The sequence below is a fragment of the Sciurus carolinensis genome, chromosome 2, assembly GCF_902686445.1.
Source record: "Sciurus carolinensis chromosome 2, mSciCar1.2, whole genome shotgun sequence".
In the NCBI taxonomy this organism is placed as follows: domain Eukaryota; kingdom Metazoa; phylum Chordata; class Mammalia; order Rodentia; family Sciuridae; genus Sciurus; species Sciurus carolinensis.
Window position 1 is genome coordinate 185,643,918 of NC_062214.1, and position 27,277 is coordinate 185,671,194.

General features: G+C 36.6%; 1 protein-coding gene and 1 pseudogene across 1 annotated transcript in view; one reads left to right on the forward strand and one right to left on the reverse strand.

Annotated features, from left to right (window-relative positions):
• The window catches only part of Zc3h14 (zinc finger CCCH-type containing 14), a 51,656-nt gene that overhangs the window by 3,148 nt on the left and 21,231 nt on the right, over positions 1 to 27,277 (forward strand). Inside the window, 7 exon segments of the mRNA XM_047538901.1 lie at positions 5,597 to 5,711; positions 8,782 to 8,822; positions 9,395 to 9,590; positions 9,932 to 10,361; positions 10,915 to 11,075; positions 11,495 to 11,595; positions 13,600 to 13,755. Of these exon segments, the coding sequence (XP_047394857.1) occupies positions 5,597 to 5,711; positions 8,782 to 8,822; positions 9,395 to 9,590; positions 9,932 to 10,361; positions 10,915 to 11,075; positions 11,495 to 11,595; positions 13,600 to 13,755 (1,200 nt within the window).
• Positions 1,928 to 3,846, reverse strand: LOC124974234 (60S ribosomal protein L7a-like; annotated as a pseudogene).

Here is a 27,277-nt window from a genome sequence, read left to right on the forward strand (position 1 = left end):
TGTTGAGTTTTAGTGTAGTATAACAGAGTAATATCCACATTATTTGTAAGGGCTGTTAAAATACAAGTATATGTCTGTGTGACCCTAGATTTTCTTCATATTCTTCCTTATGAACATTATGACAACAGATTACATGAAAGAAACTAGATATTAAAACCACTGGTCTTTTAAAGTACATATTAAAGAGATTTATAAAAATATAAAACAAGGCCATTCTTTGCATTGTATTTTTGTTTTAGTAACTAGTTATTTTAATAAAAATGTTACTTATATTAATATAATTTGATTTCTTAATGTGTGATGGATATATTATTGTAAATGAATTAATAAATACTGATGGGTATGTTGGTACATGCCAATAATCCCAATAACTCAGGAAACTGAGACAGGAGGATCACAAGTTCAAGGCCAACGTGGGCAATACAGCAAGATTGTTTCAAAATAAAACATTAAAAAAGGGCTGGGGATGTAGCTTAGTGGTAAATTAAAGTTTGAGAGTTCTTAGTTTATGAATTGCTTAAAAATTTAAGAAATGTTTGTTGGGTTTGTTAAGACTTTAACAGATGATGAAATTGAAGGTCAGAGAAGATGAAGCTGAACCAGAATTTATTTATTCTTTTTCATTTAACACTTAATGGATGCCAGGGGTGAACTTGTTTTGGCTCAAAATAGAAATCCACAGAAAACCTAGTGATGCACATGAAAGCACAAACACTTTCTTACTGAGCCTAAATGCAGTGCCCTTTGATCATTTATCAGATTGTGATTCAAGAATTTTGAGCCTGTTAGAAACCTTGTTGCAACATTAATCCATTATGAAACATAATATAATTTTCTGTAGTTTTTCACAACATTTTTATATTGTTACATTTGTTCCTGAACACAGAGCTGGGGTTGAGGTGGCAGGTAGTAGTATTCCTTTTATAAGTCAAAAAAAAAAAAAAAAAAAAAAGGGGCGGCAAGTCTTGTGGACCACATAGAATTGGTCAGTAGCAGATTTAAGATCAGGGAACTCGGGTCTTCTGTGTTCTTAGTGTTTCTGCTATATTAACTTGAAAAAATTGGTGAAAAAAAAATTTGGGGGGGGGGTGGGTACTGGGGATTTAACCCAGAGGTGCTTTACCACTGAGCTGCATGCCCTGCACTTTAAAAATATATATATATATATTTTAAATCAGGTGCAGTGGCACATTCTGTAATCCCAGCAACTCAGGAAGCCAGGAAGATCTTGAGTTCAAAGCCAGCCTCAGCAACAGTGAGGCACTAAGCAACTCAGTGAGATCCTGTCTCTAAATAAAATACAAAATAGGACTGTGGATGTGGCTCAGATGTTGAGTGCCCCTGAATTCAATCCTGCTACCCCCTCCAAAATTTTTATTTTAAGACAGGGTCTTAACTAAGTTACTGAGGGCCTTGCTAAGTTGCTGAGGCTGACCCCCCCGCCTCTCAGCTTCCCAGGTTGCTGGGATTATAGACATGCACCAGCACACCCAGCTTGTTTTCTTCTACAAAAGTTTGTTGTGTTTTGGTGCTGGGACTTGAACCCAGGATCTCCACGCACTCTACTGCTAAGCTATATTCCCACTTTCACAGTTTCTTGACAATATTTCGTGTTTTCTGTGTTCCAGTAGCCTAGAAGAGAACCATGTTTCATAGATGTCAGTTGATTGATTGCATAAACAGGTTGCTCTTCAACTTCATTTGAAATAAAATGGATTGTATTACTAATTTATGTTCACAATTAGTACCTGATCATTTGTTATGTGTGTATACCATTTTCCTTCTGAAAGGGTGACTTTCTAATCTTTATCCTAGAAATTGTCCTGAACTCTTTAAGGTTATGAAAACAATCCTTCAATAAATAGTTGAATATTTGTTTCTTTGAAGGACAATTTTATTGTTGTACAGAAAACCTGACTGTATACATTCATCCCAGTTTAGTGGCAAATTCTTTAGCCTTTGCCTTTTCCAGCGTGGCAGTGGGAGCCACAGATTTTGGACCCAGGACATTGTCTCCCCAGTGATGTTGGATCTCATATCTGTCATTGTAGTTGGTCCTGATAGCTTCCACCAGCTTAGCCAGAGCTCCTTCCTCTTCCGAGTTAACCTGTGTGGAGGCAGCAGTGGTGCACATCTTCCTGTGAACTGGATGTCCCCTTGATGCAGTAAGGGACTCCCATCTTGCAACACAGGGCGGGCAGGAAGACAACCAGCTGATGGAATCCACATCATATGCAATCACCACCAGCGGAGCCTTATTCTCCACCAAGGTGTTGACAGTATTGACCCCTGTTTGAAGTACCTGTGGTCCCTTAGTGGGATTGTCCCCTTTGCCAGCAGCTTGCTTCTCAGCTGACGACGCCACCATCCGCTGCTTTTTCTCCTGCTTAGTTTCTGGTCTGTACTTGTGGGCAAACTTAAGCAGTTGGGTAGTTGTTCAATGGTTTAAGGCCTAGGTGAACTGCTTTGCAGGAGGCTTTTCTGCTGCTCATGGAGTATAACTCTTTGCTGCTGCAGCCAGATGTAGTGGGGCTATTTGACAATTCTGATAATGTTCCTTTGGGTTGGATGTGCTGTCCATTGCCAAAGTTCTTAGGCCTTTTCTGGAACAAGGGAGTTATCATTTTGCTTCCTGCTTCTTGATGATAGCAGGACCTGGGGTAGCTTTTATTCCCTTTCTGTGTCTTGGGCTGCTGGAGAAGAGAGAAAGGAGAAGGAATTGTGTGTCTATCTATTTTCTTGCTTGTTTCTTTCCTTTTTTTTTTTTTTTTTTTTTTTTTGGGTGGTGGTGGTTGGGGGTTTGAACCCAGGGCACTCTTCTTAAAATTTTATTTTTATTTTGAGCTAGGTGCAGTGGTGCACCCCTGTAATCCCAGCAGCTGTGGAGGTTGAGGCAGGAGGATCAAGAGTTCAAAGCCAGCCTCAGCAAAAACAAGGCACTAAGAAACTCAGTGCTTAAATAAAATACAGAATAGGGCTGGGGATGTGACTCAGTGGTCAGTTGCCCTTGAGTTCAATCCCTGGTACTCCCCTCCCTCCCAATTTTTTTTTTTTTTTTTTTTTTTTTTTTTTTTTTTTTTGGAGACAGGGTCTTGCTAAATTGTTCTTGCTGCAATCCTTCAGTCTCAGTCTCCCAGGTCACTAGGATTATGGTTGAGTGCTGCTGCACCTGACAGTGTCTGTTTTTAAGGCATAGGGTGGGATACAAAGATGAATGACTTTTTTTTTTTTAAGGAGTTGTTAAGATCTCATTTGTGATTAAAATGGAGCATTTTATTGAGATTGCAGTTATAATTAATATAGATAGTTTTTCATTTACCTTTTAGAAGTATGAGCTTCCAGAAGCCTTCAGGATTTTTGTTTTTTTGTTGTGCTCATTTCAGATGAACTTGAGAAGTCTGCCAGAGTTCTGGTAAAATGTCTCATGACTGCATGTTAGTGTTTTGGTTAGATTCTTAATTTTCATTTTATGTCTATTCAGAAAACAAACTATGATTCTTTTTTTTTTTCCCCTTCCTTTCCCCATATTGAGCATTGAACCCAGGGCCTTAAGCTTGCTAGGCAAGCACTCTATTACCTTAGTTATATTCCCAGCCATTCTCCTCCTTTGTTTTTTGAGACAGGTTCTTGCTAAATTGCCTGAATTCAAACTTGCGATCCTCTCTCCTGAGCATCTTGAGTTAGGGCTATAGGGATATGAAACCGTGCCAAGCACAACCTATGAATTACTAAGAGTTTTGTTGAGAAATAATTGGCATACATTAAGTTACACATAGAGTCTATACTTCAGTATTTCTTGTCATGTATATACCCAAAACCTTCACCACAAATCAGGATGATGAACATATGGGCCTGGGTGTTTAGCTCATCCGTAGAGTGCTTGCCTATAATATGGAAGGTACTGGAATCCTGGTACCACCAAGAGAATTTTTAAAAAGAACATATCCATCAGCCCCCCAAAATTTTTAGGGGCTGCTTTGTATCTTTCCTTGCCCCTACCCTGTAATGAGGCCCACATTAATTTGAATTTTAGAAAATACAAACTAATGCATGGTGATAGCAGAATAGTCAATTTGTATCAACATTATGAAGAAAAACTTTTAAGACTTCCAACTTGTCTTTTGACTATTTCTTTTGAGTTACCAGTGGTGCCCATAGTAGGTACTATGCATAAATAAGATCCCAGCTTATTTACTATAATTGCTAGAAAGCAGTGGGAGGCTTTTTGTTACTCTACTAAAGAAAAACAAGTGACAGACTACTAGTCCTTGTATCTTTTCATACATTTCATGCTTTCATGAAATATTTTGACCTCCCTTTCCTTTTTTTAATTTTTTAATTTTAGTTGTAGGTGGACACGATAACTTTATTTTATTTTTATGTGGTGCTGAGGATCGAACCCAGGACCTTACACATTCTAGGCAAGCCCTCTACCACTGAGCCACAACCCCAGTCTTCCCCTTCCTTTTTTAGGTTGAGCTTTCTAAATATATTTTACTTCTTTTGAACTGGACTTCTGGCATTTTCTTTGAAACAAATGTCTAATTGTACTTCTGAAATGAACATTTCTGCCTCTATAAAAATAGGAGTATTTTTAAGTATAAAAGAATTTAGTAAAGAAATACTTTTTTGTTTGCTTGGTAGGGGTTAGAGTTTCTGATAATGGCTTTTGCTTCCTTTTTTCTTTTTTCTTTTTTTTTTTTTGAGGTATTCTTTTTAAATGTTTTATTTATTCAGTATTTCACCCTCACTGTGTAGGGTTACCACTGAGAGGATAAAAGAGTGAGTTGATTTGGTGTTATTTAACTAATTATTATATATTTTCAGTGGTACTAGGGAATGAACCCAGGGCATTCATTGTGCATGCTAGACAGATGATCTATTGTTAAGTTATAATACTCCCAGCTCCTACCTAATTTTAAGATTGAAATTTTTAAGTTATGTAGTTTGGGCTGACTTTAGTTTATTTGATGTAACTCGAAGTTTATTATACTAATCGAGATCTGCCTTTGCCTTTACGAGGGATAAAGGTGTTTTCTTGAAAAATGAGTATTACCTTGAAACGGAAAATTAAACATAACAGTTATTCTTGAGGAATGTCCATATACTTTCTAGAAGCTCTTCTAAAGTTAATGAACATTATTAAAAAACAGCTTCAAGAAAATGAATGTATTCTCAAGATTGGGTCTATAATTCAGGGTGTCTAGTTTCATTTTTTAAAATTTTTAATTGTTTTAATTTTTTTTCTTTTAGTTGTAGATGGACACAATACCTTTATTTTATTTATTTTCACGTGGTGCTGAGAATTGATCCCACTGCTTTGCACACATGGTAGCAAGTGCTCCACCACCAAGCTACAACCGCAACCCCAATTTTATAACTGTAAATTCATCAGTTATTTCTAATTCTCATCCTTCTGATAATTGCAGTACTTGTGGGATGAAGAGGAAAAAAAAAAGAAGCTGAGCTTTCCTACCTAATTTAATTCCTATAGAGATACTAATTAAAGCTACATCTATATGTTGAAGCACATCAACTCTAAATACAAATATTGGGGAAAACAAAAAAAATTTGATATACTTTTCCTTTTAAATAGATGAAGAACTTCCTGATTACATTATGGTGATGGTGGCCAACAAGAAAAGTCAGGACCAAATGACAGAGGACCTGTCCCTGTTTCTAGGGAACAACACAATTCGATTCACCGTATGGTATGTTTCTGAATATCTGTGACTCAGACCAAAGTTTGGCAGAAGTCAGAGTAGGTGTTCTCTCTGGAAAGGTGTCTTGACAGTTAAGTTAGAGTCAGCGTGCTGAAATAGTATGCAAGGTATGAAAGCACTACCTCTGGAGCCAGATTGCCAAAGCTGATCTGACTCTCTGTCTTGCCTTGGTTTCTCCATGTGTTTAATGTGCTTTATAGAATTGCTGTGAGGGTTTACTTTACATACATGTAAAGTGCTTGTAGGTGTTCCTGGCCCATAGGATTCAACGTGTGTCAGCTGTAGTAGTTAGATTTCTTTTATAAATTTTTACATCTTACCATTCCTTTCCCTGATCCAAACCAGTTGAAAATACCAGATGATGTTTGGACTGAATTGGCTTCTGCATTGCTTTTTCTAAAGTTCTTTTTTGTTTTGTTTTGTTCGTTTATTTTTTGTGGTACTAGGAATTGAACCCAGGGACTCTGCTTCTACCACTGAACTACAACCTCAGTTTTTTTTTTGTTTTTTATTTTGAGACATGATCTTGCTAAATTGTCCAGACTGGCCTTGTACTTGTGGTCGTCCCACCTTAGCCTCCTGAGTCATTGTTTTTTAAGTTTTTAGCTTTTTAATTTTTTATGTATGCCTTCATTTGATAAAAAATTCACTCATCTTTGAAGCATGAAATTTTTTAAATAAGCATCTTTGTTTTTCAGTACAGGCTGCTCTTTTAGTGTTGATTGTTCTTTGAAACCATATATGTCTCTAGTTGATAGTACTGACTAGAAGCATAAATTTGAATTTAAGAAGGCCAGGTCCTGCTATCAGGGTAGGGGAATAGGGGAGGATAAAGATAACTGAGAATAGAGGTAGGAAATACTCATATGAGGGCTCTTAGACTAGGCACCACTAGTTACAGAGAAAGTTAGTGGTGAGAGTAGAGTGAGCACGTGGCCTGATACGTATGTACTTTACAGTTTTTGTGAAGCCACTTTGTAATTCTCTGGGTTTATATTGTACAGTTTTGGAGAATATTATGAGAATACAATTATCCTCAGATGGTACACACATACGTTGCATCAGTGTGGGTGACCTAACCAACTTATTTCAGTTTGTCTTATTGTTGACCCCAAAAAAGATCATGATCCTTTTTTGACTGGGGGAATTATACCATTCTTTTTGTTTTTAATTTTTAAAAATTTTTTAGATGTTGATGGGCATTTGTTTTATTCATTTATTTATATGTGGTGCTGAGACTCAAACCAGTGCCTTACACATGCTAGGCAAGCGCTCTACCTCTGAGCCACAATCCCAGCCCCTGGAATTATACCATTCTTGAGTACTTTTTAAAAAAATGTTTTTAGCAGTCCAAGTATTTGTTTTGTTTCATAAACATTTTTTATGACCTGACCTTTGGTTTAACCTTTGGATCACTTTGGGTTTGAGTTCAACTAATGCAAGGTGGGAAATTTAACTAGTAGATCCTTTTCCAGATGTTTTGATGAAATACTCCAGACAGTTTTATTCGTTGGTGGGGGTACTGGGGAATGAAACCTGGGGCACACTATCTCTGAGCTATATTTCCAGCCCTCCCCCCCCCCTTTTTTTTTTTTAATTGTCAATGGACCTTTATTTTACTTTCTTATATGTGGTGTGGAGAATTGAACCCAGTGCCTCACACATGCTAGGCAAGCACTGAACCACTGAGCCACAACCCCAGCCCCATTCTAGCCCTTTTAATTTTTTATTTTGAGATGGGATCTCACCAGGTTTCCCAGGTGTTCTTGAACCTGCAATCCTCCTGCCTCAGCCTCCTGAGTAACTGGGATTACAGATATTCCCCACTGTGCCTGGCTCTACACAGATTTCTTAAATAAACATAATCATTATCTGAAATTGAATTTAAAATCAAATTAATTCAGCTTTCTCATCTTGCCATACATTCAATAATTGTACTGATACAAGGGTGGCATCTTCATTTTGGCCTCTTGCTTTCCTAAGTTCTGTTAACACCAACCCCAAACAGACTGTTCTGAATTTTTTGAAGCCCTGAAGTAATTGTGTCCATGGGGACTTTGGCATGTGACTGGGGTTCTCAGTGAAACAATAGAATGAGATTTTGAGTGTTTGGGGGTTGTCTCTTGGAATGGCTGCAAGGCAGTTTTGCTACTAAATATTACTAAAATAGGTTATGTTAAAAACACAGTTGTGCCTATGTTTGCTTATCGCATTAATTTTGAAAATAATAGTTATAGTGAAATAGTGTATTTTGAGATTGTTTATTAACTAGAATTCAGTTGTTTAAGAAATCATGTAAGTTGTTAAAATAAATTGCTGTGCTGGGAGTTTTGTGACTCTGGCAGAATTTGTGCTTTTCATGTGTAAAGCCATGGGTTCAACCCCTAACTAAACAAAAAGTTGGGTGTGGTAGCATACACCCATAATGCCATTGGCTTGGGAGGCTGAGACAGGAGGATTGAAATTGACGCCAGCCTTAGGAATTTAGCAAGGCCCTAAGCAACTTAGCAAGACCCTGTCTCAAAAAGTAAGTATAAAAAGGGTTGGGAATAGAGCTCAGTGATAAAGCAACCCTGTGTTCTATCCCCAGTACCAAAAAACTGATTAAACAGTCGTAACAATAAGCAGTATTAGATGTTTGGGATACTTAAGTTTGTTTTACTGTAAGTTCTTATGAGTTTTTAGTTCTTAAGAAGCAAGGTGTTATTTTTGGAGACTACTCTAATCCTTTTTCCCTTTGTTTCTGGTGACAGGGATTGAACCTAGGGCCTTGTACATGCTGACAATTCACTCTGCTGATGAGCTCTACCCCTGCCTCATTGCCCTTATTTTTATAGAGGCTAGATATTAAAAATAGTGAGGAAAATATAATTTTTCAGTTGATGTCTATAGTATTTATAAAGAGCCTTTTTTTAAAGGGTGAAACTAGAAAGTAAATTTTAGTACCATTTATCCATTAAATGTCATATATCAATATCTGGATATAATATCAAATTTAAAGTGGCATTTGAAACAACTTTTCTTAAGGGAGGCTTTATTTTTGTTTTTGTTTTTTTAGGCTTCATGGTGTATTAGATAAACTTCGCTCTGTTACAACGGGTAAGATTTATAACATTGAGGTTTTTTTTTGAAATTCCTGCTTACTCTTGCATATGATACTCTCTAAAGTCTTTCTGCTTCAGAAAAAAACCCCATAACTTTGAAAACAGTGACTCATTTGAACTTTGTAAGGAAGCACATTTTTATGAATGTAAGAGCAGTGAATTTATTGTAACTCAGAAATAATTTAAGTATGTGGGGGGACAATACAGTTAATCCTAAGGAAATAATCAGATGTGTGCAAAAATTTAACCTCAAACATATCTCATTATTGTATAATTGAAAATTATTTAAAAGTAATAAAAAAATCGAATAAATTATTATATTACTATGTATGGAATGTTAGCTATTAAAACCATGTGGAATAATAACACGAGAACCCAAAATGTATATCTTAGTTTTCAAAATGTTTATGTGTACTTTATCAAAACATCACCTTGTGGTAACTGATGATTTTTATTTATATTGTAAAAGTTCTCTATAATAAACATGTATTACTTTTGAACTGGTGATGGGAGAGGAACAGGTTTTAATAAGAATCAATTACAGGGACCATATATTTTTCTTTCCAGAACCCTCTAGTCTAAAGTCTTCTGATACCAACATCTTTGATAATAACGTGCCTTCAAACAAGAGCAGTTTCAGTCGGGGAGATGAGAGAAGGCACGAAGCTGCAGTGTCTCCCCTTGCCATTTCTAGCACTAGACCTGAAAAAAGAGATTCCAGAATTTCTTCAAGCTCACAGGAGCAGAAAACCACTAATGCCAGGTAAGAGTCGTGTATGTGCCTGCTATATGGGAGATGAGTATATATATGTGATATTTAAATTCTTTTTTTCAGTTGCTATTTTCTTCATGAATTTTTGCTGAATTGATGAAGTAATCGTTAGCAATTCTTAGAATAAAATAATAGATAGGACCTAAGTATGGTTATCTTTTATTTCAAATATAGTAAATCAAAGTTTAAAGAATGAATGCCATTTCAGAGTAGTTTTGAATGAAATACATAAAGGGAATATCCATTTTTGCTTGTGATAAATTTTTAATATTCTTTGAAGATTTGGAGATAAGGGCTCCAATTTGGTTGTAATGTGTCTTGTTTTTTAACAGACAGACTTATGATGACGGAGCTGCGACCCGACTAATGTCAACAGTGAAACCTCTGAGGGAGCCAGCACCCTCTGAAGATGTAATTGATATTAAGCCGGAACCAGATGATCTCATTGATGAAGACCTCAATTTTGTGCAGGAGAATCCCTTATCTCAGAAAAAACCTACAGTGACACTTACATATGGTTCTTCTCGCCCTTCTATTGAAATTTATCGACCACCTGCAAGTCGAAATGCAGATAGTGGTGCTCATTTAAACAGGTTGCCATTTCAACAGCAGCAGAACAGTATTCATGCTGCCAAGCAACTTGATGTACAGAACAATCGGGTGTATGAAACAGGACATTTGTGTGAACCAGAAGTGCTTAACAGTTTAGAAGAGACTTACAGTCCCTTCTTCAGAAACAACTCAGAAAAAATGAGTATTGAGGTTTGTATGTATTTTTAATTCTGACTTGTTAGGCCACAGTTTGGCAGGTCTTGATAATAAATAGAATGTGAAAGAACTTAACACATATTGTAAGTTTATTTTAAGTTGATTTTTCTGTTATTCAACATGTTACATCAGTCAAATTTTCCTCTCCATGACTGGCCCCTAGATAAGGTTTTATATTACATGTGTGTAGCTCTTTGGATTTCTGGCATTTGAGTTAGTTTTATTCTTAGCTTATAATTTTGGGGTTATTTGTTCAGTTTTAGGCTATTCTTGGCAATTGCTAGTAAGTAACCAAAGTAACTCCCTTTTATTTCCTCAACAGTGCTTCATGCAGCTGTTTACACAATGAATGTAGAACTCTGAGTTTGTAGAGTGCTTGAGTTTTGTTTTAGCTGAATGCTGTGTATTTGAGGCAGTATTTATATTTTTTAAGCAACTGGGAAGTATCCTGTGAACTCTCAGTATGATTGTCTTTTTCTTAAAATGTTTTATGGTAGAACTTCATTATTTCGTGAGACTAGGTAAGCATAAACATATCTGATTTTAGGATGAAAACTTCCGGAAGAGAAAGTTGCCTGTGGTGAGTTCAGTTGTTAAAGTAAAAAAGTTCAATCACGATGGAGAAGAGGAGGAGGAAGATGATGATTATGGCTCCCGAACAGGAAGTGTGTCCAGCAGTGTATCTGTGCCAGCAAAGCCTGAAAGGAGGTACCTGAACATGGCTGTAAATTAATCTTTAACTGCCCAATGGAGTCTTCTGGTGGTTTTTTGTTTGTTTTAGTTGTACTGGAGATCAAACTTTGTAGAAAACATTAAAAGCTAATAGGATGAGGGAGAAAAGCAACATCAATCCCGTTAAAAGACTCCAGTTTAGCTGGCCTCCCCCCCCAACCCCCTAAAGAAACAGGAGCACAGAATAGGAAAGTAAGGATTATGCACTTGAAGGGAAGGAGAATGTGGACTCTCTGGAGAGTGAGAATCCCTCTTGGTATTGTCTAAAAACTATAGCTGGTCTGTTTAAAACTTAGAGAAATTTGTAGTAAAGGTATAATGAAATGTTAGCCTGTAAAGAGGTGAAATTTAAAATGTCATAAAAATATCTTTTTTTTTTTTTTTAACTCTTTTAGACCTTCTCTTCCACCTTCTAAACAAGCCAACAAGAATCTAATTTTGAAGGCTATATCTGAAGCTCAAGAATCTGTAACAAAAACAACTAACTATTCCGCAGGTAATTTAAATGAAGTTTATTTACAGTGGGTAAGAGGTTTCTTCACTTAGCTAAAAGTGCTACCTAAGTTGTGGTAAAGTAAAGGTACCTTTGATATATCAAGACCAAGAGGAAGTTCTACAGAAGAGTAGTTTTAAAATGAGATATGACCAGTTTGAGAAACTCATTGGAGCTTAGTTCTTGTGAGCACCATGTAATGCCTTTTATTCCCTCTTTCCAGTGTATGTCTAACAGATAGAAATTTTTAAAGGGGGTTTTGATTTAAAAAAAGACTTTCTTATTAATAGCATTAAATTCAACATTAGATATGAATTTATGATGTATAAAGGTGAGCAGAGTTGCAGGGCACAGTGGCACATCTATAATCCCAGAGATTTGGGAGACTGAGATGGGAGGATCACAACCTCAGCGACTTAGCAGGACCATCAGCAAATTAGGGAGACCTTTCAAAACAAAAAAGTATTGGAGATGTAGTTCAGAGGTGAAGCATCCCTGGTTTCAATCTCCAGTACAAAAAAAAAAAAAAAAAAAAAAACAAAAAACCAAATTGGACATAATACGTTGCTAAAGTTAAAGTTTTATGTATGGGTATTGAACCTAGGAGCGTTCTATCTATGAGCTACATCCCCTGCCCTGCCTTTTTAAAACAATTTTATATTTAAACTGGGTCTTATTAAGTTGCCTAGGCTGGTCTTGAACTTTTGGTACTGCTATCTGGGATTACAGGCATGGGCTACCATGCCCAGCTTGAAGTTAAGGTTTGTGTGTTATGTGCAGTGCTGGGGATTGAATCCAGGGTGTGCTACACTATAGCACTAAGCTGTATTCTCAGTCTCAGAGAAATTTAAGACTCATATATAAACTTACTTTTCATTAGAACCTGTTAGTAGACTATAAGGTAGAGAATTGACTCATTTATCATGTTTCTGCCCCTAATCAGAATAGAAACACTAAGTCATTTTTGACAGAATGTAAAAATACTATGTGTTTTTCAAACAAAGGAAACTTACTTACTAAAAGCTCATTCTGAAATACAAATGGCAGAGTACCATTTTTGTGTTCTTAAATTCTGTACTCTTTATCACATATGCCAGTGTATAAAACTAGTAACAAGTTGTGGTAATTGCCAACTATCAAAATATTTTAAAATTTTTACTATAGATTTGATGAATGTTCTTTTTTCCCCCCTTATCTACTTAGAGGTGCCTACACAAAGCTGGAAGCACTGTTGTAAATCTTTATTTGTGGGGGTAGGGATCAAATCCAGGGCTTCTTGCTTGCTAGGCAGATACTCTACCACTGAGCCACGTTCACAGGCCTGATGAATGTTCTTAACAACATCATGCTGTTGATGTATTCTTGCATTTCTTTTTGTGATCCCTTTCTGAAATAAACTGTGAGCCATCAGTTTTTTGATCCTTATACTCCTCCATCTCCTGATTCCCTTTATCCCTAGTTTAATCCTGAATATAAAATTAAACAGAACCTGGCATAGAATGAGGATTATTAATCACAGACTAACACTTGACCTAAAAGTTTATTTACATTCCCTTTTCTGGTCTATTAGCAATATTAATTGTTCAGAACATGAGAAACTTAGAGAATTTTTATGACATGAAATATCCTGCCCTTACACTTGTCGATTGCCAAATTTTAAGAAATGGCATTAAAACATTTTTTTACCTGGGTTACCTAAATTACAATTTGAAATTGAGGTGAGATCACAAAACAGAGCCTAAACTGCATTTGATTAAAATTGAATAACATGTGCTTTATAGAGTTTATGGCATGTGACTTAAACATACATATATTGTTTACATATGCCTGGCAGAAAAGTTTGGTATTTATGTCAGGAATATTGTAAGAAAAAATGAGGTGATATCTATGGACTGTTTTGAACTCCTTGAGTGTTCTAAATCCAAGAAGGCTTTTTATGTTTAATATGACATGTTCATTGGTGAGTTTTGATATGTTAACTGTGTTTATTTTGCTTTTATGTAAAAGTCCCACAAAAACAGACACTTCCAGTTGCTCCAAGAACTCGAACTTCTCAGGAAGAATTGTTAGCAGAAGTAGTCCAGGGGCAAAGCAGGACCTCCAGAATAAGTTCCCCCATTAAAGAAGAGGAAACAAAAGGAGATAATACAGAGAAAAATCAAGGTAAGAATTTATTTTTATTTATATTTTTTTTAGTTTAGATGGACACAATACCTTTATTTATTTTAGTTATTTTTATGTGGTGCTGAGGATCAAACCCAGTGCCTCATGGATTCTAGGTGAGCGCTCTACCACTAAGCTACAACCCAGAATTTAGATGATATTTTGCTCTCAAACTTTTTTCATGAGACATTAAATATTTCGGATCTTTTATGAGGTATTATTTATGGTATGAAGAAAGTGATTAGACACAAAAGTATGAGAAGAGATAATGAAGAATGTAAAGTTTACTGTGTAAATTTTTAATGTTTTCCAGAGTGAAAGCCTAGTACAATCAACTCCCATGAGCCAAATCACCTAGTCTTCATAATTACCAGTGTTTTGCTGGTCTTCAGAAAGTTCCTACTTAAAGATACATTTTTTTCTGTAGTTTTCCTTTCCCTCTTTTTTTTTTTTTTATTTGATCCTTTATACTCTCCAATTTGAAATCTTAGTTTTCTTTAAATTAAGACTCTCCTTAGCATTCTACCTCATATCTTTCCCAGTGGCACTGCTTTATCTCCTGGTGCCTAACAGCAGAAGCTGTTACCTTCCACCTGATTTTCATACTTCCTTTTTTTCACCTCTCTCTCCACCCCAATTTCTACATAGTCTGCTAATTTCTAAAATACGACTTTCATCATGTGACCTCTTTGTGCCAGTGCCTCCCTCTCATCCTTATTGCTCAGGACTTGTGCTATCAGTTTGGACTTTGGCAGCTTTGTTTTTTGGCACCTAGGCCTGCTCATCCCTTCTCCACTTTTCTGTTTTTCTACTGCAATCTGAATTTAAAAACTAATAAAAAAAATTATATGCTCATCATGTTGTTTCTAATTACACTTTTCTCTCACCTTGGAATATGTTTTTTTCATTCTTCCTAAACTGGATTCTTTAAATTGTTTCAGGTTTTATGTAGCCTTATAGTTCTAACCTCTATTTGTTTCTTCATTCTCTTTTTCTTTCTGTCTTTTTTTGTTCCCCCCCTATGTTGGGGACTGAACCCACCATTGCACATGCTAAGCAAGTCCTGTATCATTGAGTTATATCCCCAGTGTTTTTCTCTTATTTTGTGATGGTCTTACTAATTGCCCAGGTTGGCCTTGATTTTTAATCCTGCCTCCACCTCCCAAGTAGTTGGGATTATAAGCATGCACCACCATGCCCAGCTCTTTTTAAAGTAATATTTTTTGTTTTGTCTTATACAATTTTCCAAGTGAGCACTATAAAATGTTCCAATAAATGATGAAGCTGAGGATGCCCTTTTTTTCTTTTATAAGTGCATTACAGTTACACATAGGAGTTGGTTCATTTTGACAAAATCCTATATGCTTTATTTGATTTATTCCATTTCAATCCCCATTGTCCTCCTTTTCCCTCCTACCAATCTTTCCATTTCTCCTCCTTCTACTCTATTGGTCTTTTCTATTTTTGTGGAATGAGTGGGTACGAGGGATTAAACTCAGGAATGTTTAATCATTGAGCCACATCTCCAGCCCTTTTTTATTTTATTGTTATTTTTAGTTGTAGATGGATACAACCTTTATTTTATTTATTATTTTTATGTGGTGCTGAGTATTGAACCCAGGCCTCACTTGTGCTAGGCAAACACTCTACCATTGAGCCACAACCCCAGCCCTCCAACCCTTTTTATTATTTATTTTGAGACAGGAGCTCACTAAGTTGCTGAGGCTGGCTTTGAACTTGTGATTCTCCTGCCTCAGCCTCCAGAGCTGCTGGGATTACAGGTGTGCACCAATGTGCCCAGCTTCCACTGTTGTTTCACTTGTTTGTTTATTTTTGATTGATACTTTATAGATACACATAAAGGTGAGATTTACTGTGGTATATTTATATATTCATATAGCATGATTTTGTTAAATTCATTCTGCCTTTCCCCTTTCCCATCTGTCCTCCTTCCCTCTTGGTCTCCTCAGCTGATCTTCCCTATATCTTTATGATCTTATCCTCCCTCCCCCATTTTGCTCTAGTTATTGTATAGGAAAGAAAGCATTTGACCTTTGATTTTTCTGAGTCTGGCTTATTTCACATACCATGATGTTCTCCATTTCCATCCATTACTGGCACATGCCATAATTTCATTTTTCTCTATTATTTAAAAAAGAATTTTTGTTGTTGTCTGTATTGTATAATTTTCTGTGTGAGCATTATAAACTATTCCAGTAAATGGCAGACCTGAGAACAAGAAAACTCCCAAACACCCAGTTAGGTATTTACTGGGAAGTATAAAGGTGCCAGTTTGAGAAGAGCATCTACAAGCTATAAGAGATTTGGCTCTAATGACACTTAGGTAATGCTAAAGGTCTAAGGGGGCTATAACATTCTTCTCCCTACAAACTCTCCATTTTACTGCTCCAGAGTTCCTTTCAAGGACAGGACTCCTGGACTGGGATGTCACTCAGTAGTAGTGCACATACAAAAGCCGTGGTTCATTCCCAGCACTCCAAAAGAAAAAGGGAAAAGCTATATATTTCAGAGTGAACTGAAAGACATTAAGAAAATACATTAGGGCCTTGGGTTGTGACTCAACAGTAGAGCATGTGTGGTGCACTGGGTCTGATCCAAAGCACCACATAAATAAATAAAGACATTGTGTCCATGTACAGCTTAAAAAAAATTAAATTTAATTTTAAAAAAATTTAAATTAAAAAAAATTCATGCAAAAGTAATGTTAAATAATTGGAAAAACTTTGAAATGAGATGACAAGAATTAGAAATAAAAGTTTATTTGGAAATGAGGACTTGGAGGCCCTGTGTTTAATCCACAGCATCAAAAAGAAGAAAAAAAGCAGACTATTTTAGAAAGAACTCAGTAATTATTTTGTCTTAATAAACCATCTTCAGATAAATGAAAGATAAAAAAGGACATTTTAAAAATCAAAGAGTTCTGACTGGGGATATAGCTCAGTTGGTAAGTGCTTGCCTTGCAAACACACGGCCCTGGGTTCAATCCCCAGCACCACCAAAAAAAAAAAAAAAAAGTGAAAAATCAGAGTTCAGGAGAAAATTGCAGGTAACAAGTATAGAGCTGGGTGCTGTGGCACATACCTGTAATCCCAGGAACTCAGGAGGCTGAGGCAGCAGGGTCACAAGTTTGAGGCTTATTTCAGCAATTTAGTGAGACCCGGTGTCAAAAAATAAAAAGGGCTGGGGATGTAACTCAGTGGTAAAGCATCACTGGGTTCAGTTCCCAGTACCCCCCCCCCCAAAAAAAAGTATAAGCATTGGAGATACAATGTATGTATCATAGGAATTGTGGTGGGGGTGGGAGGACAGGGTCAAACCTTACCTATCTTTTAAGAAGACTTTTCTGAAATTAAGAACAAAGAAAAAAATGTACTTGAAACTACTTACTGGAAAAGTACACTGCATAACTGAGAATATCTCCCTATAATCATAAGGGTTCCAATGTATTTGACCATAGAAAATGAAAAAGAAAGAAATCAAACTTGGGTATTCAGGCTAAAAGAACACCCAACTTAGAAGAAGAAAAAGTATATTATCATTGGACCTTTCAAAGCAGAATCACTTTGTGCTAGAAGACAATGGACTAGCATATTTAAAATAATCCAGGAAAGAAAACAGTCAGAATTTTATTTTCAGTTAAAAGTGACCTTGAATTTTTCTTAGGGAATCAATGGAGTATGAACTTCAGATAAAACCCTGTTGTTCTGAATTTGTATTGGAAATTTTTATGAACTCACATTGTGTTCTATCCATAAATACATATGAAATTTTCTCTGGGCGTATCTACTAGAAAAGTACAGAAACATTAAGCGATCCGTAGCACTGAGTGTCCCTAGTACCTAGATTGAAGTCTTGGAATACTTCCTCTGTAAAAAAGACTTTTGAGAAGGACAACTTTTCTAGGTCTAATCCTAGAATGAATGTCTTTGCTATGGTAGAATCAGACAGAAGGATTCCGAAACCAACTTTTAAGAGGTCCCCAGTGGCCAAGATGGAGCTATTTGAGTTTTAGTGAAGGTAGCAATTACAGTGGGCGGGGCTCTTTGAAATTCAATCTCCAGAACTAGGGAGAGGGAAAGAATGGGAGGGAGAGGGGGAGGGAAAGAAAGACAGCCTTATGGAGTATAATAGATAACAACTCATTGTCTTATAACTTGGTAAATAAAATGTTTGAGCTTTTATATTGTCTGTCCTAACAGTGGTACCACTGAGTAACCAAATAGTATAGATGTTGACACCCATTTTTGTAAATAAAATTTTATTGGAGCTGAACATGGTGACACATGCCTATAATCCCAGCTACTAAGGAGGCTGAGGCAGGAGGGTGACTAGTTTGAGGCCAACCTCAGTAACTTATCAAGACTGTCTGAAAATAAAAAGGACTGGGCATGTAGCCTTGTGGTTAAGTGCTTGCTTAGCATGTGTGAGGGCCTGGATTCAATAATCTCCAGTACCAGGGGGGGAAAAAAAAAGTTCTTTTGGAACCTAACCACACCAGTTTATAAATGAATTGTCTGTGGCTACTTTTTTTATTACAGCCCAAGTCAAGAAGTTGTAACAGATCATACAGCATGCTTAAAATAGAAAATGTTGGGAAGCATCTTTTTATTTCAGCTAATAAGTGAGAACACAAAGGTAGATTCCAGGCATGTTTTTTTGTTTTTGAAAGAGTGAAAATCAGTTGTTTTGTGTCTCAGGAAAGAACAAGAGACTACCTTAATCTTGACAAATTATTTGAATCTGATTTTTTCTGCAAGACTTCAATCTAACAGTTTTCAAGCTACAAAGGCCAGAGCAACATATTGGTTGAGCTGTATACCATGAGTATTTAACAGGCAGGATACGTCTCTGAAGACCAATTAAAATGGGGCACCTGGAGAGGTGTCTAGGCCATGGCAGAGTCCTTTTTCTTGAACTGGATTGTGGTTAGAAGGTATTTTGCCTTATAAAAATGTATTAGGTAATACATTTGTTTTTCCAATTGTTGTCATGTTTTAAAATAAATAGGTTAAGTTGAAATGATAATCAAATACCACTGGTGATGAGAACTCTGCATTCATTTGTTCACAGGTGCAATGTGACACTAAGCAACAGTTATCTGTTAGTGTACTTACTGTTCTACAGTTAGATCTAAGAGATTTTTAAAATCTAAATATGGACATGAATTGACCTGAGTCATTGATAGTGTTCTCTGTCCAGCCTCTCTTTACTAGCCTACCCACCTCACAGTATGTGTGTTTTCTCTTTTTTTTTTTTTTTGTCTCGGGTCTGTCATCAGTTTTATTCAAAGACTTATTAGCAACATAGTTCTGGCTTTATGATTCTCTTCTGGAGACTTTGTTTTCTATTTCATTGATTTCTGCCATTAATTTTTTAGAATATCCTTCCATATTCTTAATTTACCTTAACCTACCTTTTTTAGTATGAACATTTAAGCTGTATATTTCTCTTGATGTACCATTTTTACTCCATATCACAATATTGCTAATGTTTTCATTACAATAATGTCTTTAATTTCCATTATGATTTTCTTTCACCCACGAGGTTTTGGATTGTCTTTATAGTGTACAGAGGTTTTTTTTTTGTCTTTTAATCTTTATTTTACAATCCTAACTTAATTATTTTGTGGTAAGGTAATGTGGTCTGTTTAATGCATATTCTTTGAAAATTGTTAACAGTGCATAGTTTCTCTTCCATGTGTATTTTGGAAGAAAGTAGACGAATTGTTGGAGGAGAATTTTGCATTTATTCAGTTGATAAAGCTCTACTGTTCAAATCTTGACCTTGTTAAATTCTTCATCTGCCTGACATAATTGAGAGCACTGCTGCTGCCCATTGTAGTAACATGTTATCTTAATTTCTCTGTACTTGTGTCAGTTTTTGCTTCATTTTAAGGCTATCAAAAACTAGGTGCATACATTATTTAAAACTGCAAATTGAATCTTTTGATTCAATAATAAAGGTCCTTGATAGGACCTTTATACCAAAGAATGCTTTTTTGTGTGTTGTGGGGGGAGTTACTGGGGATTGAACTCAGGGGCATTTGACCACTGGGTCACATCCCCAGCCCTGTTTTGTATTTTATTTAGAGATAGGGTCTCACTGAGTTGCTTAGTGCCTCACTTTTGCTGAGGACTGGCTTTGAACTCTTGATCCTCCTGCCTCAGCCTCTTGAGCCACTGGGATTATGGGTGTGTGCCACTGTGCCTGGCCTAAAGAATGCTTTCATTTTAAAGTTAGTTTTATCTAATGTAGCTATTTATTTAGAATTTACCTTCCATATGTTTTCCATGCCTTTGTTTTCAGTCTTCTATGCTTTAGACGTATGCCTCTTAAAAATCATAGAGCTAGGATTCTTTTTTGGGGATTGAACCCAGGGGCTCTTAACTAGTCATTTTTTAAATTTTTTGAGACAGGGCCTTACTAAGTTGCTGAGACTGGCTTTGAATTTGTGTTCCTCCTGTCTCACCCTCCTGAGCTGCTGCTATTACAGGCTTTCACCACTATGCCCAGCTAGGTTTTGTTTTTTAATGTAGTCAAGAGTTTGCCTTTTTATTGGAACATTTAGACCATTTACTAGAATTACTGATATAGTTGTACTAATTTTGCTTTTTGTGATATTAGAGATTGAATCCAGGGGTGCTTTCCCACTGAGCTACATCCCAAGTCCTTTTTTCATTTTGAGACAGTTCTTGGCTAAGTTGCTGAGGCTGGCCTTGAACTTGAGGTCCTCCTGACTTAGCCTCCAGAATCACTGAGATTACATTTGTATGCCACTACCCTTGGCTTCTGACATCATCTTTTGATTTGTATTTGCCTGTTTTTCTGTTTTGTTCTTCTTGCCCCTTTTGAAGATTTTTATTTTATTTTATTTTATTTTAATTAAAGACTCTAGATTACCTTAGCTTTAATCATTTCTCCATCAGTTAGGAAGGACATGGATGTTGAGGACAGTAACTACCACGGCTTCCAGTGCTTCAGTGAAAACTTAGATGCAGGGTCTTCTGGCCTTGAGTCTGCAGTTTTATACAGTTGGAGCACTTCTGTCTCCCTGGGAGTTGTAGTTCATTATAAGTTTGCTGTGGCTGAACCAAGAAAGAGAAAGCATATGCAGTTGGCTACAGAAATTATGATTTCATGAAAAATTTTGAGGAAATAAAGAAGGCTAGTTTTTTTCAGAGCACATTATTTTAGAATATAAAGAATTTCTTAGATTGAGTTCTGTAGAAGTTTGTTACTGACCTATGTTCCTGAACAATGAAACATGAATTTTTAGGCTACAGAATAGTTGCTCTTGATACATAAACAATTAAAAGATGCTCTGGACTGGGGAAAAAAAAAATCCTAGCTTCAGTCTTTACCCTCCTGTTTCCATTTTATCAGTTTGGTCATCTAAATGCATCATTGGACACCATTTTTTTTCCCCCCAAAGCTGTTTGTTGATATTAATCTATGCGTTTATTATTTTATTCATTCTTACATCTGAGTGTTGTTTGAGGATCATCATTTTCTAATATTTTAAGTATTTTGGAGTATATTCTTTATAAGTTCCTATAGAACAGTTGGTAAATTTTCCAAGTTTGTTTACTTATATTTTATTTCTCATTGTTCTTGTGCAGTAGTTTTTGCTGTGTATCCAAATCATGTTAACAAATTATTTGCTGACATCACTTTTTATATATTCCATTGTCTTCTGGATTCCATTGTTGTTGAGTGGATTTCTGATATTCTAATTGTCTGTCATTCCTTTGTAGGTGATCTGTCCTTTCTCTCTGGCTGCTTCCAAGATCTCTTTGTCTTTGATGTTCTGAAGTTTTACTACGATTTTTTAGGCCTGGATTTCCTTTTATTTTTCCTGTTTGGTGTACGTTGTATGAAAAGTACCCATATATTTAAAATAAAATTTTATAAGCTTGAAGTATATGGTCACCATAGAAAATTCAAAAAACAAAAGAATTAAATGTATAATGCCTGCCAGTAGATTAGAAAATATTCAAATAGTATTATAGAGTTAAAAGAAAAAGCAACATTCCTTGCTTCATTATTCTTGAAACTAGCCCCACTCCCCAGAAGTCACTCTTTTTAAATGCTTCTGTTTATTAATTTTATTTTCTCATGCCTGTAACAATATGCTTGTTGTATTATTTACCAGCTGTGAACGGTATATGTTTATTTCTTGCTGTGATACATCAGGGCCACAACTTAAAATTTTTCCTTGCATTCAAGCTCATAGTAAGACCACTGATTTTAGTGCCTTTAATGTTATAATTTTGATTTTAATTTTTTTTTTTTTGAGCTGTCTCATTAAGTTGCCAAGACTGGCTTTCAACTGCAATCCTTTTGCCTTGGCCTCCCAAGTAGCTGGGATTATAGGCATGTGCTACCATGCCTGTCTCGGTCTGGGTATATTTTCAGTTCTAGAGGATAGACATTTCAGTTCTTACACATCCATTCTCACCCCCACCTAAATTTTGTTTACTTTCATAATGTCAAGTTGACCAGATTTACATTTTGTTCTGACATCTTTAAGGCTACGGTGATTTGTAGGTTCACTTTAAATATTGAAAACCAAGCTGCATTTCATTCGTTAAGGCAAATTTACATTTTATTTCTTAAGTATTTTGTTGTTTTGGGATTCCCTAGGGTTTTTTTTTTTTTCCTCCCTCTCTTCTATGACTTTGTTTTCCTTTTGTCCCTCTTTGGACTATTACTCTGTGCTATGGCATCTTTGGTTTCACCTTTTTTCTTAGTCACCTTCTTCCTGGAGCATCTTTCCTCCTTTTCCAAGACTATCGTCCTAGTGTTTACTCCTTGAGTATCCCGTATCCCATTCTGTCTTCTTATGGTTTCCCTCCATTTTGTGGAAGCTTCTTAAGAAACTTTATCATGAAGACATTTTTTTTTTTTTTTTGTAGCATTAGGAATTGAACCCAGTTGTGCTTTACCACTGAGGTATACCCCTAGCCCTTTTTTATTTTGAGATAAGGTCTCACTAAGTTGCCCATGCTGGCCTTTAATTTACTATCCTCCTGCCTCAGCCTCCCGAGTAACCAGGATTACCAGTGTGTGCTACCACACCCAGCAATGAAACTTATGAAAGATGGAGGTTAAGTGTTAGGAGTGCTTGGAAATACAAGTTTCTGCTGTTTGATTTATACCTTGACTGGGTGCAGAGTTCTCTTTCTTTCTCTCTCTCTCTCTCTCTCTCTCTCTCTCTCTCTCTCTCTCTCTCTCTCGGTATTGGGGATTGAACCTAGGGGTGCTTACCCACTGAGCAACATCCCCAGCCCATTTTTTTATATTTCGTGTTGAGTCAGGGTCTTGCCAAATTCCTTAAGGCCTCACTAAATTGCTGAGGCTGGCCTCAAACTTGGGATCCTCCTGCCTCAACCTCCCCAATAGGTAGGATTACATGTGTGTGTGTCCCCATGTCCGATTTGGTACAGAATTCTAAGTTGAATGTATTGTGCTTTTTAAAAACACTGAACGCTTGGTTTCATTGTCTTGAGGTTCCTAGTTTTCATACTGAGAAGTTGGTTGCTTATCTGATTCTTAATCCATTATATAATACCTAGGTTTGAGAGGGTTTGTGTTTTTTTGTGTGTGTTTTTCAGGATGAATTCTAGCTGTGTTACCCAGGCTAGCCTCTAACTCCTGGGCTTGAGCGGTCCTTCTGCTTCAGCTGCCACGGTAGCTGAGACTATAGGCTGTGCAGCTGCATCCAACTAATACTTGGGGTTTTTCATTTGGAAGTTTTTAGGATTTTCTGTTTTCTTGGTGTCTGATATTTCACTGATAAGCCTAAATGCTAGATAGCTACTTTTGGGTTGGTTATTGTACTCTTAATTTTTGAAAAAAATCCGTGACCTTCAATGTGGAAAAATGTCTCTCTCTTTTTTTCCCCTCCATATTGAGGATTGAACCCAGGGCTTTGCATCTGCTAGGCAAGCATGAGTTTTATCCCTAGCCCTTTTTATTTTGTTTTCAGATTAGGGTCTTGCTAAGTTGTCCGGACTGACCTCAAACTTGTGATCCTCAGACTCTGAAATCATGTGACCCACGCGACCCTCTAGTTGCCTTAGCCTCTCTCATAGCTGGGATTATAAGCATGTGCCACTACCATGTTAGGGTGTGGAAAAGTCTTTCATTATTTCTTTAAACATTTACTTTTCTGTTTTTATTTTTCCTTTTCAAAAGTTCTGTTGGGTGATAAGCTTCTACCTAGATCTTCTTTTTAATGTTTTTTTCTGTTTTTCACTTGATCTTGTCCTTCTCCCCACACACATACATATTACAGGGGATAAGGGGAACTCTACCACTGAGCTACATCCCAACGGGGTTTTTTATTTTGGTACCCTGGATTGAACCCAGAGGGACTTTACCTCTGAGCCACAGCCCCCCCACTTTTTAAAAAAAAAATTGTGATAGCATCTTGCTTGGAGCCTCACTAAATTACTGAGACTGACCTCGACTTTGGAATCCTCCTGCCTCAGCCTGCTGAGCTGCTCAGATTGCATGTGTCACTATACCTGACTTTTTTTATTTTTTATTTTGAGACAAGTGTGTATCATCACACATTGTGATCCTGTTCTACTCTCTTGAATATTTCCTTGATTTTACAGATGCCTCTTGATTTATCATGGGGTTATATCCCTAAAAATTCAGTGTAAACTAAGAAATCTCATAACTTGAGAATGATGTAATATACGTACTACACAATCTAGTTTAGTAATACAGTGTATCAAAATATGGTTTCTACTGAAAAAAAATTTTTTTTTTTGGTACCTGGGATTAAACTCAGGGATGCTTTACCACTGAACCAGGTCCCCAACTCTTTTTTATATTTTCTTTAGAGACAGGGTCTCACTGAGTTGCTTAGTGCCTTGCTAAGTTGCTGAGGCTGACTTTGAACTCAGGATCCTCTTGCCTCTGCCTCCCAAGCCACTGGGATTACAGGCGTGCGCCACTATACCCGGCTCTACTGAATTCTTATTGTGCACCATTGCAAAATAAGTTGAGGGCCAACTGCATGTTCAGTCACTCTGCTGAACTTAGTGGTTCTAGTTTAAGAAAATGCAGTATAGAGACTTCACCTGTAGTTATGATGGGGCTGAGTTCTGCAGACAGGCTTATTTTTAAATGAAGCAAAGAGCTACAATTGGCCTTAGAGTTGTGGAGAAATTTCTTGGGAGAGTAAATTGGTGTGAATATACTCCTAGTAGTCTGGATTTTCTCAGATAATTTGCTCAGATTTTGGTTTTTTTGTTTTTTTGTTTTTAAAGTAATGAGCCCTCCTTAAATACATTTTTAGTTTTGTCTTTCAAATATTTGTGGCCATGTTACTCACTCTTGTGCTCTGTTTCTCATTCTTTGTGGTTGTGGTTCATTGTTCTGATTGTTTAATTGGTCACTCTTTGTTTCATGGAATGCAAGGGGATTTTTTTTTTTGGCTATATAATAAATCACTGCAAACTTGTCCAAATCCCACTTAATTTTCCTCTTAAGTTTTCATGCAGACTTTCTCATTTTAATTAATGGCAACTTCCATCTTTCTAGGTGCACAGGCCAGAAACCTGTTCTTCTTGGTTTCAAGCTTAGAACTGTCCTCCTCCCTTCCCTCCCTCTGTTCCTCTCCCTTTGTCTTCCCCCATCCCTTGTCCCACCTGTCAGCCTCTACCCTTCAGGATATGCTGAGTTCATCACCACTAATCCCCTTCACCTCTGCTGTCCTCGTGTAATCCACCATTCATGACTCTCCTTGATTATTGGAATAGCGTTCTTACAGCTGTCTGCTTTCAAACCTGCTTCTTCAGTCTACTCTCATAGCTACAGAGTGATCCGTTTTAAACTGTTAGATCGTACCACTGACCTGCTCAGAACCTGCTCAGCATGAGAGGTGCTAACCCTCTTGTTGGAGTGTTTTCTTCAGCTGTCCACATAGCTCACCCAGATACCACCTCTGAGCCTTTCTTGGCCCTCCATCTTCATAGTCCTTATCCAAAATTTCATTCTTCACCAGTCTTTTTTGCCAGCAAAAAAAGGGTATTTTGTTTTTCAGGATTGGTTTGGTTTGTTTGTTTTGCACCGTACTGGGCCTCACATGCTACTCAAGCACTCTACCATTGAGTGACAATCCCAGCCTCTAGTAATGTATTTTTATCCAGACTCAGCTCTTTATGTATCAACATGAAAATGTCATTTTATTTTATTTACTTATTGTGGTAATTGGGATTTAACCTAGGGGTGCTCTGCCACCAAGATAAACCCCCAAGCCTTATAAAAAATATTTATATTGAGACTGGGTCTAAGCGACCCAGGTTGGCCTTGAACTTGTGATCCTCCTGCCTCAGCCTCTGGAGTTACAGGGATTATAGTTGTGTGCTACCACCCTGGTGAAAATGTCATATTTTACTATATATTTTTTTCGTTGGACTCGTTGAGTTTGTGCCTCCAGAGCACTCATTTTTGACTTTCTGTACTCTGCCTATGTAACTAGCATTTGTCCATGTATTGTCTGATTTTCAGACTTTGTTAAAATATTACCTGTTACGATTCTGTCCTTAATGTCCATCTCTAAATCAGTGACCTCTATATTTTTGACCACACAGTTTTTAGTAAAGTCATTTTAGAATGTGTACACTTTAGTATGTATATTTTATTTATATGTATACACTGTATGCTAAAAATGTAGAAAAAAAATCTTAGGATGAAAGGATAGATGTGGATATTTCTAATGTAGAATTTTTTATACTTTAGTGTATAATTTGAATCCAGTGCTATATTTATGCCCTTTTAAAGTTCTTTACTAACCTTTTTAAGTTTATTTACAAATTGCAGGAGAGACTAAATGCGAATTACACATGCTTCTAGACTTTTGATGAGATAATGTACCAGTCAACCCATCATAAGTTGGTAATACCCTTAGTCACAAATGCAGACAAAAGGTGTTGAACAGCTCATGTGATTTATTGAATGTAACAGACTATGGCTTACAGTATAGGTTACCTACTCTGGACCTGGCTGACTGGGACCTGTGGCTCATGGCCACTGCCCAGGATTCACAAGAGAATATCTTACTACGTATCACTAGCCCAGGAGAGATCAAAATTCAAGGTATGGTCTCTGCTGGATGTGTATTGCTTTGATACTATGGTAAAATTGAAAACTGGAAATTAAACCATTGTAAGTTGGGTACTGTCTAAATTCGTCTTTTTCTTCTTGGACTATGAGCACCGAAAGATGCTTAGTAAAGCTTTTATTTCAGAGCAACAAGGAAAAGCCTTCTTCCCCCCCTTTATTCTGATCACTGCCTTTCTTGGAGTTTAGCACTGCACTTAGAAGTTTGCTGCGTGTTAGTGTAATCTTATAGGTATTTTTCATATATGTGAATGTGAATGAAATATGCGTACATATAAAATAGGAATTATACCACATGGAGTCCTATGATGTTTTGTTCTGTTTAATGTATCATGGAGAGATGTATAACAGCATAGTAATTATC